The sequence below is a fragment of the Anomaloglossus baeobatrachus genome, chromosome 3 (assembly GCF_048569485.1).
Source record: "Anomaloglossus baeobatrachus isolate aAnoBae1 chromosome 3, aAnoBae1.hap1, whole genome shotgun sequence".
Lineage (NCBI taxonomy): Eukaryota > Metazoa > Chordata > Amphibia > Anura > Aromobatidae > Anomaloglossus > Anomaloglossus baeobatrachus.
Window position 1 is genome coordinate 471914474 of NC_134355.1, and position 17134 is coordinate 471931607.

The 17134-nt window shown below is 50.2% G+C and overlaps 1 protein-coding gene across 5 annotated transcripts in view; it reads left to right on the plus strand.

Moving 5' to 3' along the window:
* PEX5L (peroxisomal biogenesis factor 5 like) overlaps nt 1–17134 on the plus strand; it is a 376062-nt gene that overhangs the window by 338546 nt on the left and 20382 nt on the right. For all 5 annotated transcript variants that reach the window (XM_075340588.1, XM_075340590.1, XM_075340589.1 and 2 more), the window contains 2 exons: nt 15231–15338; nt 16972–17115. In XM_075340588.1, the coding sequence (XP_075196703.1) occupies nt 15231–15338; nt 16972–17115 (252 nt within the window). The remainder of the gene's footprint in view (nt 1–15230; nt 15339–16971; nt 17116–17134) is intronic.

The following is a 17134-nucleotide window of genomic DNA, read 5'->3' on the forward strand; positions in this document are numbered from 1 at the left end:
AATCAAGTTAAATTGGTAGTGACTGAGGTTAAACATTGAGAAAGAATAAGTCCCATTTCACACAACCAACATTTCACCGGATTGCCGGATCCGGCACACTCCAGTACAGTGTAAGGCCTGCGACACACATCCGTGCCGCCGGCACGTGTTTGTCATTTTTTACACGTACCGGCGGCACGGAGACACGTACAGCAATGTTACCCTATGGTAGCAGGCACACACACGTAAAACCACACGGAACGTGTGTCCGTGTGCGTTTGTACGTGTGTGCGTTTTTCAAAGCGCTGACATGTCCGTTTTTTCTCCGGCAGCACGGGTGTCACATGGCCCGCACCCGTACTACACGGGTGTAGTGTGGATGCGGTCCCGTGTGACACGCGCCGGAGAAAACACACGTGTCAGTGAAAAAAAAAAAACATTAACTCACCTTCTCCTGCCCTCCTGTCTCTGCTGCTGCTGCCTCTTGCTGCCGACCGCCGCTCATTATTCTCATAGAATATTCACTTCACTGCCTGGCAGCAGCAGCAGCGGGGAGACAGCAGGGCTGGAGACCGAAGATCAGCACCACGGACAGCAGCACGGACATCAGGAAGGACCAGGTGAGTATGATAATTACCGGTTCTACGTGTGCTATCGCGGATAGCACACGTAGTACACACGTGTCCCGCACGTACCAGAGACACGTACTTACCTGCACGCAACACGCAGGGAAAATACGTGTCTCTTGGCACGTGCGTGATTTTCACGTGAATGTGGCAGAGGACTAATACAGTACAATGGCATCGCGGCAACCTCCGGTCACATGACAGCATGTGACCGGAGCATGTGATCAGAGCTTGCCGCAATGCCATTGCACAGTATTAGGGCTCATGCGCACGTAACTGCTGAATATTCTGCAGCGATTTGACAGTACATGTGTGCGTCAAATTGCTGCAGAAAAACTGCATAATGGATGCAGTTTTTCTGTACAAAAATGACAATTTCATGCGCTATGACTGCTGCCCCCACCATAGACAGAGTGGGAGCTGCATCCATAGCGCAGGGAATAATTGACATACTCATTTTCTGAACGAACGTATTTGGGTCAAAATTTTAGCACCCAAATCGCTGCGTTCATAAAAGCATCGTGCGCACGTGTCATGCACAATCTTCATAGATTGTGCAGGGGACGCAGGACGCATGCATTTATGCTGCAGTGCAATACGCAGCGTAAATGCATGCTATTACGCAATGTGCGCACGAGCCCTCAAACTATACTGGAGTGTGCGGGATGTGTGAAACGGGCCTTATACAGCCATTCTTTTGTTAGGCTATGTGTCCACGTTGCTTTTTACCTGCTTTTTACCTGTTTTTTGCTGCTTTTTCAACTGCAGCGTTTAATGCCAAAATAGATGTGTTCTGCTTTTCAAGCAAAGTCTATGGGAATTTGGGTTTCTTGTGCCCACTATGCAGTTCAAACTGCAGCCTTTTTCTGGCAGAAATTTGGGCAAAAACTCTGCTTTGCAGTTCAAAACGCAAATGGCAAAAACAATTGACATGTCAATTGTTTTTGTCATTTGCGTTTTGAACTGCAAAGCAGAGTTTTTGCCCAAATTTCTGCCAGAAAAAGGCTGCAGTTTGAACTGCATAGTGGGCACAAGAAACCCAAATTCCCATAGACTTTGCTTGAAAAGCAGAACACATCCATTTCGGCATTAAACGCTGCAGTTGAAAAAGCAGCAAAAAAGCAGGTAAAAAGCAACGTGGACACATAGCCTTACCAAAGTAGAGGCTGTGTACCCACGATAAATTTTTGGCACTGTGTGTTTTCACTGGTTCAGAAACACAGCATCTTAGTCAGCATGCACACATTGAGTATTTCATAACATTTCTACTTCAGTATTTGTTAGCCAAAATCAGGAGTGGAACAATCAGAGGAAAAGTAGAATAGAAACACGTGAGCACTTCTGCATTTTTTTCACCCACACCTGTTCTGGGTTAAACAGTGCTGAGGGAAAAAAAATTACCTAATACTCAATGTGTGCATGGGGCCTAACAGTTCCAGCAAAGTAAATGGGATTTCCTGTCCAATCTGCTTCTTTTTACTTAGTATATACTGACCTGAGGTTCGTGTTTCACATTCGCAACATGTCAATTTCTCTTGTGAGTGCGCTGAGTTTTCTATGCAGAATTTTCTAATACACTTGCATTTAATGCAGAAAATCTGCAAGTAAAAAACTCATATGCATCTTTTGTGCATTCCCGCTGCAGAATTGCATCAAAAACACATGTAATCTCCTCACATGACTGTATCAATAAAGATTTTTTTAAAGCCAAATACCAGGAAGTATCAAAAACAAAGCAGATTTGTTTAAAACCTGACATGCCAACAAAAGACAAGAAAAAAGTGATAAAACTACATGTAAAAAAACCGCACACAAAAACGCATGTATAGAAACTCAAGTAATCTAATTTACATACTAGGTGTAGAAAAGCTGGAAAATCAAAAACTCACCAAGAGCTTATCATGCGAATGTAGCCGTAGAGATCTATGTGAAGCCCCGCAGGTGCTGTGTCGGTGTCGGTGCATTACCTTCAGGGACTCCACGTTGCTGGATCTCCGTCACTGGTAGGAAATCTTCTTGTTTGATCGTGACGCCACTCTCAGTATTGCGGTCAGTGGGGACCGCCACTGCAGGTTAGGGGACGCCTGGGGCTGATGGTGGGTGCAGTCGGATGTAGTAGCCTCCTGAGAGTGAGGCAAGCCCCAGGGCCCGGTGTAGGTTTGTAGTACTACAAGTCGCAGAATGACCACACAGGCAGGAATGTCTTTCAAGGGCTTTACTCACATTTGATGGCAGGGTGAGTAACCCGGGCGTAGCTGGGATGAACCAGGTGGGAACCAGGTATCCTTCAGGCTGACTTTATGAGGGTGACTACTGACTCGCCTTCCTTAGCCCTTGGTGGTTTGGGGTGACCCCGACTTTTAGTCCCTATGGGGGTCACCCAGGGAAGATGCTCCAAGCCTCTCTCCCCTTCTTGTTTGCCGTGTGCTTGTTCCCCGGACCAGGCCACTCCAGCCTCTTGCCTCCTATGACCTATGGGCCCTCACTGTGGTTACGTGGCTGCGGCTTTTGTAGTGTTGTGGTGTGGGCTTTGAGAGCCCCACACCGGCAGGTTTAGCAGAAGAAAGTTGAATCTATCCCCGCTTCGGGATCTGCCGCCCGGTTGGGCCTGGTGCTCTCTAGCAGTCTCCTTACTTCCCACTCCGTGCACTCTCTAGCTGAAGCTGGCTTTCAGGCAGCACTCCTAGTTGACCGTTCTCCCCCGTCTGTAGCCACTGCGCGGGCGCTGTTAGACAGCAACAGCCCCACAGGTCTGCTCCTCACTGAGCCCTATGAAGTTCTCTGCTCTAACTGACTCACTGCCCCTCCTCTCCTGTTCTTGCCTACGCCACCTAGCAACCAGACTCTCCACCACACCCCTTGAGAGGAGATGGAGGCTCTACCCCCTCCACTATTCCAGTGAAGGTGAAGGCTTGCCCCCTCCTGGGATCCCCAGGGGTCCTCTCATGGGTACATGTGTGAGACCTGATCACTATGCGCCTGTGTTCCACACCCCAGTCAGCCTTCTGGATTACCTGTATTGTACTGTCCCCAGCATGGGTGCAGTACTCAGTGGTGCCTGACCAGGTCAGGGGCGCCACATTCCCCCTTAGTTATCACCAGCACGTCCTCGGGCTGCAAGACAACATTTTAAAATGCATAAAACATTAAAACATGTAAAACATTTAAAAGCACCAGGTATCAGACATCACCACCCTCCACCCACAAGTCCGTTAACCCACCCAAAACCCTCTCAGGAGGCAGGTCACCGGTCCTGTTGGTAACCAGGTCTGGGCCATCCGTTTCCCCAGACCTTTCCTCCAATCTTCCTCTCCCGTTGGCCGCGACTTCAGCCTCTTCTGGCAGGATGTAGAGGCGGCCTCCACAGTTGGTGCTGACCAGGTACCCTCTTTGTGGTGGTGAGCCAAGGCCCCATAAACAGGCGTGCTCTCTGGTCGCAGGTGAGCCAAGGCCCTTTTCTACGGACGGGCCCCCCTGGTTGCAGACGAGCCAAGCCCCTAAACAGGCTGGCCCTGGTGGTGGTGCCACTGGTGTAACTATTTACACTGCGAGAGTTTGTGGCTATAGCAAGTTCATAGCCTTAAAGTTTATTTCTCACAATAGTTTTTGTGGGCACATTCTTAAACGTTGCAAAACAAAACTTTTCAAAACTTTAACTTCTCTTCTTACTTTACTTTACTTTTCTCTACTCTACTCCTCCATTTCACCAGGGCGTGAGCATGTAGGGCACTGGCACCTGTGACTTTCTTGCTCTCCGTCGTCGTCCGTGGTTGTTTCATCTGTAGGATCTTTGTCTTTCCTTTCTTGATCTTCGTCTGTTTCTACATCTGGTTCTTTATCTCTGTCTTTTCTTTCTTGTCTTTCTTGTCTTTCTTGTCTTTCTTGTCTTTCTTGTCTTTCTTGTCTTTCTTGTCTTTCTTGTCTGGGACATGGTGCTACGTCTAAGGCATAGTAGCCCCTTTCTCCTTGATGCAAGGTGAACTGTACTAAGTCCCCAATTTTCAAATTTCTGCCTGAATGTCCTCTGGGCAGGTGGGCTTGAACATCTCTCCGATTTACAAATATGCCCTCTTTTATTCCTTTTACTACAATAAAGCCGTATCCGCTTTTCAAGTTGAAGTCCTCTACTATTCCTCTGTAAAGGGGTCCTCTAGCCTGGGCTTTGGACCTTCTTAGGCACCTTTTCTCCTCCAGGTCTCTGACCGTGACTTCCCTCTGCTCTGGAGACTGCGGTGTTGGAGCAACCTGTGTTCTGCTGCGCCGTGTCTTGCGGGCTGGGTTCATGCTTGCAGGCTTCCAGGTGAGGTCTTTAGGTTGATCTTCATCTGCTGACGGTGTCAAGTCTTCCTCCTCCCAGCGGGAATAGGGCAGCATCTCCGGCTCTGGGTAGGGGTCTGCTGCGGTTGGCGTCGGAGTCAGCCCTTCTGCTTCATGGTCTCCTCTCCCCCTTAGTTCTTCGCTGCACTCCTTTGGTGGCAGTGCTGGGGATGGGCTTTCTTCAGCTGGCCCAGGCGATGGACTCTTCGGCGCAGCTGCAGGGGTTGCCTGTATTTCCTTGGGGGTATACGGAGGGAGCAGGTACCGATCCACCATCTCTTGTGGGAACTGGGCCTCTAGGTCAGCCTTCAGCTTCCAGTATTCAGGATCCTCTCCTATCAGGGTCTTTCTAGCAGGGACCTCTGTGGACTGGGGAGCGGTGTCTGCTCTGGCCTTGCAGGCCGGGGAAAATGATGAGGTAGTCTTCTCTTCTTGGCGGGCCGCGCCCTGTATGGCGGCGGCCTGGTCTTGGCGGGCCGCGCCCGGCATGGCGGCGGCCTGGTCTTGGCGGGCCGCGCCCGGCATGGCGGCGGCCTGGTCTTGGCGGGCCGCGCCCGGCATGGCGGCGGCCTGGATCAGTGTCGCTGTTGCAGGGGGCTCTGTGCAGGCTGGGCTGGACGTCGCTGCATCGATCGGAGCTTGGCGGGCCGCACCCGGCGGGGCTGCGGCCTGGTTCAGCATATCACTTGCGGCGCGGACTAGCGTCGCTGCTGCGTTGGGGTCTTGGCGGACCGGGTTCAGTAGGGTGGCAGCCTGGGTCAGCGTCACACCTGCAGCACGGATGAGCACTGCCGTGGTGGTCGGAGCCCTGCGGGACAGGCGGGGCATCGCTGCAGCGGCCTGGACTTGGCGGGCCGCATCTAGCGTGGCTGCGGCCTCACTCAGCGTCGCCGCATCGGGCGCCTCCTCTGGGATCGCGGTCGCAGCAGCTAGGGTCGGGGCTCTTGTTCTAGCCGGGGCAACACCGGACTCACCCATCGGGGTCTGAATCGTCGTCGCCGCTCGATCCGGCAGGCTCCGCGCGGCTCCCTCCTCATAGGTCCGCACCGCCGCAGCCATTTCCAGGAGCTCCGTGCGTTCTTCTCTGAGCCGTCGCACGATCCCGGCCTCCAGCCGGTCGCAGAAGATGGCAAGCTCTCGGCACCACCAGGCAGCAGTGCCTGGTTCTGGGTATCCGCGTCTGGACTCCATTTTCTCTACCAAGCTGCTGGCTTCTCTTCTGCTCCGCCGTTTCTCGACGCTTCCGCTCTCTTCATCAGCGAGGTCAGGACTCTGCAGAGGATCTCTGGGTAGCCACACCTCTTCGTGGGCGGTAACTTCTTCCAGCGCGGGCTGCTGTTGTTTTTCAGCGCGCTTTTCATGGTGGCAATATGGCGGCGCTTCCAATTTTTCAAGCGGACCGCCTAGGCACATGGTCACCTGTCTGAACAGGTCTAGTCCTTATCCTGTTCGTGACGCCAGATGTGAAGCCCCACAGGTGTTGTGTCGGTGTCGGTGCATTACCTTCAGGGACTCCACGTTGCTGGATCTCCGTCACTGGTAGGAAATCTTCTTGTTTGATCGTGACGCCACTCTCAGTATTGCGGTCAGTGGGGACCGCCACTGCAGGTTAGGGGACGCCTGGGGCTGATGGTGGGTGCAGTCGGATGTAGTAGCCTCCTGAGAGTGAGGCAAGCCCCAGGGCCCGGTGTAGGTTTGTAGTACTACAAGTCGCAGAATGACCACACAGGCAGGAATGTCTTTCAAGGGCTTTACTCACATTTGATGGCAGGGTGAGTAACCCGGGCGTAGCTGGGATGAACCAGGTGGGAACCAGGTATCCTTCAGGCTGACTTTATGAGGGTGACTACTGACTCGCCTTCCTTAGCCCTTGGTGGTTTGGGGTGACCCCGACTTTTAGTCCCTATGGGGGTCACCCAGGGAAGATGCTCCAAGCCTCTCTCCCCTTCTTGTTTGCCGTGTGCTTGTTCCCCGGACCAGGCCACTCCAGCCTCTTGCCTCCTATGACCTATGGGCCCTCACTGTGGTTACGTGGCTGCGGCTTTTGTAGTGTTGTGGTGTGGGCTTTGAGAGCCCCACACCGGCAGGTTTAGCAGAAGAAAGTTGAATCTATCCCCGCTTCGGGATCTGCCGCCCGGTTGGGCCTGGTGCTCTCTAGCAGTCTCCTTACTTCCCACTCCGTGCACTCTCTAGCTGAAGCTGGCTTTCAGGCAGCACTCCTAGTTGACCGTTCTCCCCCGTCTGTAGCCACTGCGCGGGCGCTGTTAGACAGCAACAGCCCCACAGGTCTGCTCCTCACTGAGCCCTATGAAGTTCTCTGCTCTAACTGACTCACTGCCCCTCCTCTCCTGTTCTTGCCTACGCCACCTAGCAACCAGACTCTCCACCACACCCCTTGAGAGGAGATGGAGGCTCTACCCCCTCCACTATTCCAGTGAAGGTGAAGGCTTGCCCCCTCCTGGGATCCCCAGGGGTCCTCTCATGGGTACATGTGTGAGACCTGATCACTATGCGCCTGTGTTCCACACCCCAGTCAGCCTTCTGGATTACCTGTATTGTACTGTCCCCAGCATGGGTGCAGTACTCAGTGGTGCCTGACCAGGTCAGGGGCGCCACATCTATATTGACAATAAAGTTGCATTCATGTTATAAAAGTTCCAACATTCACTGATCATGTGTTCTAGTGTGACGCCCTGGCCTATTAGGTCGTCACAGAATATTGTGCAATCTACCCTTCTGCACAGTATCCACCTCCTCCTTGGTTACGGATCCCTGACCTTTGGTGTTGCCAAGAACAAGCTAATCAAAATCCTAGGAACACTCTGCACCACACCCACCAAACACACCAGTGGCTGACCTAAAGGGAATAGGGTCGCCCACTTGGGGGGTTGGTAAGGGGAGGTCAGGAGTGTTAGGAGACAGCCAGTTGAGAAGTGCCTCTCAAGAGGAGAAGTCACAAGTCAGTTGAGGAGTGACTCTCAAGAGGAGATGTCACAAGTGAGTTGAAGAGTGACTCTCAAGAGCAGAGGTCACAAGTCAGTTGAGGAGTGACTCTCAAGAGGAGAGGTCACAAGTCAGTTGAGGAGTGACTCTCAAGAGGATAGTTCACAAGTCGGTTGTGGAGTGACTCTCGGGAGGAGAGGTCAGGAGCTGGGCTCCTTGGTTTACTAGGTGGCAGACGTTGGTCTGGGCCTGGTAGGAGCTGGCCCCGGTCACAGGAGGATCGTGACAAGGGGCACGGACTGTCAAGGAGGACAGCCGGCAGCCTTGTGCAATCAATGGGCAGGGGCCAGGGCAGGACGGGGTATGTAAACTCTAGGTCGAGAAGGAGCTTCAAGTGTCTTGACAATTTACCCGACGAGGACGGAGCCTTCAAGATCCGTTCTCCACCCGCTCCAAAATCGGGGTACTAGCACGACGAGGTGGATAGGACTTTCCCACTACATAGTCCAGAAAATCCCAAGCGTGAACCCTGAGAGCAAGCTCACCCAGTTAGCCATACTGGTGAGCGGGACCCGATAGTTCTATGCTAGACAGACCAGTTAGAAGTGAGGTGCCATGGAAAAGGCCACAGGCTATCAAGCAACACCAACGGGCACGGGATCCAGGCATGCTCCCTCCCTGCTGCAGTGGTACTAAGAACTTTGGTTTACCACGGTTGTCAGTGTCAGCGTTATTTGACTGAGTGAGTATTAATGTGATCCCTGACCATCCCAACGGCACCTCCCCGTCACCCTCATCGAGTCCCGGGGCATTCCCCCTACCCGTGGAGGGGTTAAACATCTGGCTGCCCATACCATTGCCACCGGGCACTCCCCATTGCAGCGGTGATACTACACCTTACCACGCACAATGGGTGGCGTCACGAACTGTCCATACAATCCTCTGTAAATAACCCCCCTTTTAATTCCAAGTGGCCGTATGACCCCGAGAGCCATCGCAGATCCAGATCCAAACAGCGGCGGCAGGCTGCTGACGTGGGGGCAGCACACCCTGGAAAACTTTGGTGTCACGAACAGGATCCGGGCAGGACCCACTTACCTGGGTGACGTGCGACTTAGAACCGAAAACCGCAAGTCAAAATTCCTTTTCCCGCCAATTCCGCCATCTTCCGCCATCTTTTCGTGCCAAAACGCCATCTTCCCCGCGAAAGCGCGCGAAGCAGAAGCCCCGCCCTTCATCCTGAGTCCAGGGCCGGAACCGGAAGTTCCCAGCGGTCCACAGCGCGCGAAGTAGTGTGAAGCAAAAACCGAGGGGGTGTGCCGGAATGTAACGACAGCGGAAGAAAAGCAGGGATGCCAGGACTCTGCCATAACGCTCCTGGACGACGCGGAGTCAAGATGGCGGAGAGGCGCAGCTGCTCAGTGGGGGCTCCCGGAGCAGCTCCGCAGATGGAGACGAGGAGGATGGCTGCTGCAGTGCAAACCTGTGAAACCGAAGTTCCACGAGAGGAGCGGGTAAGAGGTTACCCAGTCCCAGATGATTTCCTTAATCCAGCCGATGTGGCTGTGTGATCCGCTCCAGTTCAGCACTCAGTCGCTGTCATCTTCACCCTCCGCTGCGGCTCACCCCGGGGCGCTGCCCGTACCACCGGCAGCGGTCCCCTCAACCCCTAAAAGGGATGATCAGTCTGTGGCTTCTGAACAAATTGACCCGGTTACCGTGGACTCGGAACCGGAAGCGATGGACGAAGGTGATTCAGGGTCTAGTACCCCAGAAGCAGCATGAGTACCACGTTATGTAGGGAACGGCCACAGGATGATACTGTTGTCAGAGGCAAAGTTGGCATTGGAGATCATGGAAATGGAAACAGAGTCCACTTCAGATGAGGAGATCTCAGTTGATACCATTGCAGTAGTGCCTATCTTCTGTCACTGTGGTATTTACCAGGACACTTTGCAAGAGTGTGCTCAGGAGGTACCCAACATTAAAATGGGGACCGGTACCTGCAAGTTTTAAAGTTTTAAATAGACTGCGCCCTCCTTGTTGAACCTTTCCCCACTGTTTGTTCTAGGGAAAAGGCCATCAGGGCCTTGGATGGTGCAGTGCTGTTAGACGGCACCGAGAGGCCCCGGTGGGGTCGGCACAAGGGGCAATGGCTACCAGGTTGCTCAGGGCAGGTAGTTTGAGAAATGTCAAGAATACCAGTAGTTTAACGATGCCATAGAATTGTTAGGTATCAGTGGTTTAGTTTATTGTTTTCCACAGTTTATTGTTTTTCATATAGAAATGTTAGTAAATAAGTGCTTAATTGACAGGTTTTAATGAACAGAGTGAAAAATTAATAGATTTGCTAGAAAATTGCTGAAGATGTGTACACCAGGTACATGTACTCTGTTAAGTTTTTATATTTAGTAAAAATGGACCAGGGTCACAGGACTGACGTGACCAACACGAACTAGTGTATTGTATATAGTTGCACCTCCTGTGCCCACCAGAGTCGTCTAAAACAACGCCCGGGACCTTGACCTGGTCACGGACCCACCATAGGTTTGCAGGGATTCAGGTTGTTTGGGTGGTGGGTTAATGGGATACGGGACATTGGGACTGGACTGTTGTGGGTAGAGGCTGCAACAGAGCAGGTTGAGTCTCTGCTACCACTGAAACGGGTAGCGTCCCACCGTTGACGAGATAAACGCTTTAAATGAGTTAGTAACATTTAAGTGACAAGCCTCCCAAATGTGGCATGTATGTGTGAATAAAAATGTTAACCCTTTTTCTACCTTTTTCTACAGTTAAAAAAAACCAAACCTCTGGTGTCCTGTAGCTCGGGGACGAGCTACGTCTAACCAAGGGGGAATGGATCGCCCTCACCTATCAGGTCTTCACAGGGTATTGTGCAATCTGCCCTTCTGCACAGTATCCACCTCCTCCTTGGTTACAGATCCATGACCTTTGGTGTTGACAAGAACAAGCTAATCAAAATCCTAGGAACACTCTGCACCACACCCACCAGACACACCAGTGGCTGACCTGAAGAGAATAGAGTCGCCCACTTGGTGGGTTGGTAAAGGGAGGTCAGGAGTGTTAGGAGACAGTCAGTTGAGGAGTGACTCTCAAGAGGAGAGGTCACAAGTCAGTTGAGGAGTGACTCTCAAGAGGAGAGGTCACAAGTCAGTTGAGGAGTGACTCTCAAGAGGAGAGGTCAGGAGCTGGGCTCCTTGGTTTACTAGGTGGCAGACGTTGGTCTGGGACTGGTAGGAGCTGTACCCCGGTCGCAGGGGGATCGTGACAAGGGCCACGGACTGTCAAGGAGGATAGCCGGCAGCCTTGTGCCATCACCGGGCAGGGGCCAGGGCACGACGGGGTATGGGGACCCTAGGTCGAGAAGGAGCTTCAAGCGTTTTGACAATTTACCCGATGAGGATGGAGCCTTCAAGATCCGTTCTCCACCCGCTCCAAAATTGGGGTACTAGCGCAATGAGGGGGATAGGACTTTCCCACTACTTAGTCCAGAAAATCCCAAGGGTGAACCCTGAAAGCAAGCTCACCCAGTTAACGATAATGGTGAGTGGGACCCGATAGTTCTATGCTAGAGGGACCAGTTAGAAGTGAGGTGCCATGGAAAAGGCCACAGGCTAACAAGTAACACCAATGGGCACGGGATCCAGGCGTGCTCCCTCCCTGCTGCAGCGGTACTACGAACTTTGGCTTACCACAGTTGTCGGTGTCAGTGTTATTGGACTGAGTGAGTACTAAAGTGATCCTTGACCGTCCCAACGGCACCTCCCCGTCACCCTCATCGAGTCCTGGGACATTCCCCCTACCTGTGGAGGGGTTAAACATCTGGCTGTCACTCCCCATTGCAGCAGTGGTACTACACCTTACCACGCACCACGGGTGGCGTCACGAACTGTCCATACAATCCCCTGTAAATAACCCCCTTTTTATTCCGAGTGGCCGCGCGACCCCGACCCTCGGTTACAGAGATATCTTGAGCCACTGCGGATCCAGACCCGAGCAGCGGCAATAAGTTGCTGACGCGGGGGCGGCACACTAGCAGGGAGTGATTGTAGTGTGAAGTGCCTGTTGTTCTTGCCATTAGGCCACCTTCACACATCCGTGTGTTCGGTACGTGTGAAGTCCGTTTTCACACATACTGGAGACACGGACACACATAGACACATTAAAATCAATGGGTCTGCGCACATGTCCATGTTTTCACATGGAGCGTGTGTCTGTGTGGTGCATACGTGTGTCCGTATGCTCCACATGTAGACATGTCCATTTTTTTCTCCAGCAACACGGGTGTTACACGGCCTGCACACTAATGTGATCCATGTGATATCAGTGTGACACGTACTGGAGAAAACATGTGTCTGTGAAATTAAATGAGTTTCTATACTCTACTCGCCTGTCTCCAGTTCTGCTGTCTACGGCACTGCTGTCACTTGCTTCCAACCCCCCTCTCATTATGCTCATTGTGTATGCAGTGGACCGGAAGCAGCAGAGTCAGACATAGCAGCGCCATGGACAGAAGCTCATGCTTCATTGACTGAATCATTGACTGCAGACCCGGATGGGCAGCTTTTTCCTCTGGTCCAGCTTTTCCATATATTTCTACAGAGCCCTTTCTGTGTAAACTGATGAAGGTCGGATGACCGAAACGTCTTTAATAATTACACAGATCAATGAATAAAATATAAAACAATTTCAGTTGAATGCTTTGAGTGCTGGATTTCTTTCAATTTTTTGATCTGGGGTGGGACCCTATCCAAGCACCAGCGACTATAGAAGGAGTGCCACATTTCTATATTCTATACAGAAGCTCATGCTGTCATTGTACTATGCGAATATCCCACGGATAGCACACTGACAACACACGCTGAACACACACACGGACACACACATACGCACCTACACCACAGACCATACAAAACGTGTGTGTTTTGTACAGACCTGTGAGAGAGACATTATAGAGGGTCATCACTCAGGCTCTTTAAATCTAAGATTATTTTCATTTTTAACCAAAAAAAAAACAAATATCAATAGTCCAGGAAATTAGTGGTTAAGTTACAGTTCCCTTTCGCTCAAGTAGCTTCCCAGTGTTAGGCGATGTTCACACATAAAGTATTTGGTGAGTGTTTTACCTCAGTATTTGTAAGCCAAAACCAGGAGTGGGTAATAAATACAGAAGTGGTGCCGTGTGTCTATTATACTTTTCCTCTGATTGTGCCACTCCAGATTTTGGCTGACAAATACTGATGTAAGGCTACTTTAACACAATCTGGCGAATTGCGGATAAAAAGAATCTGTCGCCGGATCCGTTTTTTCGTCATAGTATTGTATTAGCGCCGGATTGTGCCGCATAGCCTTGCGTTTGATCAAGTGTGCGCCGGATCCGGCAAAAGTTGTCTGTGCGGCCACCAGAAAGGAAGCACCATGTACAGCCTCTTTCACACACCACTTCTTGCCATCATGCGCAATCCGGCGATTTTTTGTAAAAAACGGATCTGGCGCCGGATTCGGTTTTTCCTCATAGTGTTGTTTTTGAGCTGGATTGCGCCGCATGGCCTCACGTTTTATCCGGCGTGCAATGCATCCGGCAAAATTAGTTTTTTTACAATGGAAGCCTATGGGCACCAGATCCGTCGTCATCCGTAAAAATACGGAAACAAGTGACAGATCCGTTTTTTGTTTCTGGGCATGCCCAGAACATATGAAAATTCACTTCTACAAAGAATAAAAAATATCTCTCTCTCGCCGGAAGGGGAAAAATGAGACCGATCTGGTTGTTTTCCGGATCTGTCACATCAGTTTTGTCACAATCTGCAATGGATCTGTTGCATCAGGCACAAACCGGATTGTGCCTGATGACAAAAAACTGATGTGTAAAAATGTAAATTTTTTTGGTGAGCGGCAAAAAAACAACATAGGCTGGAATAACATAGGATGGATTCAGCACCGTCCGGCGTGTTGTGTAGTGGAAGCCTATGGGCGCCAGATCCGTCGTAATGTGGCAAAAAATGCAATGCAATGCAATGCAAACGGATTGCGTTTTTTTAAACTGAGCATGCTCAGTATCACAATGGATCCATCGAAAAACAGAAAAAATGGATGGAAAAAAACAGATCAAATGGATCCGTTTTTTCGACAGATCCGTCACATCAGTTTTTTCGCTGCATTGTGCCTGACGGCAAAAACTTGATGTGTGAAAGTAGTCTAAAAAAGGCCGGTTTCACATTTGTGTCGTTTTGAATGGAATCCAGCACAGATGCAGTACAGTTCATTTATTTACAGTGGTAGTGCGACACCATGTGGACACATGCGGTTGTATATGAAGCACACAACCACATGGTGTCTCGCTTCCACTGTAAATAAATCAACTGTACTGCATCTGTGCTGGATTCCGTTTCTGTCAAAATGACGCAAATGTGAAACCGGCCAAACTCAGGCTAGTTTCACACTTGCGTTGTTTTGACGCAAACGGAATCCGTCACTAATGTAGTACAGTTCAATTATTGACATTGGAAGCGCGTTACTATGGCGCGTGTGTGTGTCATGCAGTACCCGCTTGTGTCCACATGATGTCGCGCTTCCACTGTAAATAAATGATCTGTACTGTATTTGTAACGGAGCCCGAATCCGTTAAGGCCGGTTTCACACATCCGGCTTTTCGCCGGTTTACCGGATCCGGCGCTCTCCCGTACAGACAATACAGTACAGTGACAGCGCTGTAACTTCCGGGTCACATGCGCCGGTCACATGACAGCATATGACCGGCGCTTGTTGCGCTGTCACTGTACTGTAGTCACTGTATGGGAGAGCGCCGGATCCGGTAAACCGGCGAAAAGCCGGATGTGTGAAACCGGCCTTAAATAGCGCAAATGTGAAATGGCCCTCACCAAATACTCTGTGTGCACGCAGACGTGGCTTTTTGTTTGGTTTTTTTTTGGGGGGGGGGGGGGGGGGGTTCTCTCCTCTCCCCCATCCCCACCCCCGTCTGAAGCTCTGCCTCACCTGACATTAACCAGGTGTAGATTATAAAAACCCTTCACACATTGCACTCAGGTTTACTCCACAGTCATGTGTGATGGTAATGCTGGAGTTAGTGAGGAATGCTTCAGCAGTTTGTCTGTAGAAACGATAATGGATAAAGCGGAAACAATGGATAAAGAGGATAAATGGGTGAGAGGGGGTAAAACCAAACCTACTACTACACCATTCAACCCTCTCCACAAGTTCTATCTGGCAATCTTCCTTCTTATACCCACTGCCATATTCTGGTTAATTTTTTTAATGACCTTATAGGAGAAACAATTCGACACCTTGTAACATGAGCTGAAGATTTAATTTTCTCTTTCCTAGTCAGACACAGAATTTTGGGATAAGATGCAGGCTGAATGGGAAGAAATGGCAAGACGAAACTGGATTTCTGATAATTCAAGCCCATCTGGAACATCTTCCAAAGAAACCGTATGTACAATGTACACTGATTGTGACTGATCATGACCTGGCTCATGTAAACTGCTCTTACTTAGTGGTGGTCATTCATGTAACATTTCCGTCTTAATGGTGCCATGGCTTGATCACAAGGGTGCACATAATAATCAGGCAGGTCTGGACAAAGGAGTAGACACATTAAGATTAGGTAGAGTAAAGCAGCTGCTCTAACTAGAATCCATCAGGGGACAATCTCCATGTTTGATATAGAATACATTGGTAATACATTAATTTTTTTTAATCCTTAGAATGCTTATTTTGTTGCCAAAAATTTGCATATTTTGTGTGCTTAACTTAATGTATGAAGTTGATATGGCGCACAATCTTAAGCTTAGCAGATTGTGCTGCGGACTTGCAGCTAAATCTGTGGTGGAAAACTCTAAACTTGTAAAGATGTGGAGCTTTACTGAAGAAAAAAATTGCAGGGAGATGGAATGCAATTTATGCATAGTCTAGAGTTTAAATGCATAAAGTATTGTATTTTCCACATTGTAGGGTGCACTACCCCCACCCCCCCCCCCCCCAAAAGTGTGGGTGCATCTTAAAAACGCATATGGCTTACCGGGGTGGCGGTGGTGGATCAGGGTCACAGGATATGCTTGGGGGTGTCGCAACGGGTGCCATTGATCTGTGGGCAGGCTGCGGGGGTGTCACAGGATGGGGTCTAGGCAGTGGGTGCATGGAGCTGACTGCCAGCTTCATTGAATCTCCTGCAGTTGACGTGATGAAATTCAAAAAAATGGCCACAGAGGCGGCCATTTTCTTGACTTTTATCTAGTCAACCACGGGCGATTCAATGCAGCCTGCAGTCAGCTCAATGCACCTGCCACCGAGACAAACCATCCTGTGACCCCCGCCCCGCAGCCTGCCCACCTGCAGATCAATGGCGCCCACTGAAACACCCCCGAGCACATTTTGTGACCATGTCTCCTATTACTCAGCTCTACCGCAGTCGCCCTGGTAAGCCATATCCAGGGGATTCAATTGCACCCGCCCCTACACCCCCGAACCCACAGTATTGCTGACCTTCCTGAGCTGCAAACCCCCCTCCACTGAGCCTGCAGCATCGCCTACCCAGCCTACTGTGACCTTCCTGAGCCGCTCCCCCATCGCTGCTCCCCCATGGTGAGCGTTAGGATTAAGACTCACAAGGATAGAAGACAGACCCTCATTTAAAACTTAAAACATTTTTCTTATTTTCCTCCTCTAAATTTGGAGTGTCTTATAATGTGGTGCATCTTAAGAAACACAATATTGTATACAACTAAAAATGGCAAAAAATAAAGTAAGATATGAAAGCAATAAGTGGGCAGTACTCAATAGCAAATTCCATGCAGCAATTTTTTTTATTGCCCTGTAAGCATTGCCACCTGCTCACATGAGCCAATAAAGACACTAGTTTTTTGCATGGAATCTATTGAGTACTACCCACTCTTCATCTCTTAACATACCATAAGTTGGTGGATTGTAACCTGTGAGCTGGTGCCTATACCTGCATTTTTTCTTGTGTTGCTCTTTTGTTTTTATTCGATATTCTGCTATACTAGCTTACATTGAAGTCATAGATTTAATATAAATAAATTATAACCTTTCTATCCTGATCCAGGGTTACTATTTCCATACGGAGAACCCATTTAAAGACTGTTCTGCAGCCTTTGAAGAGGGAATTAAGAAAGTGAAAGAAGGGGATTTACCAATGGGCATCCTGTATTTGGAAGCTGCCATTTTACAAGACCCTAATGATGCAGAGGTAACACATTTTACATAAC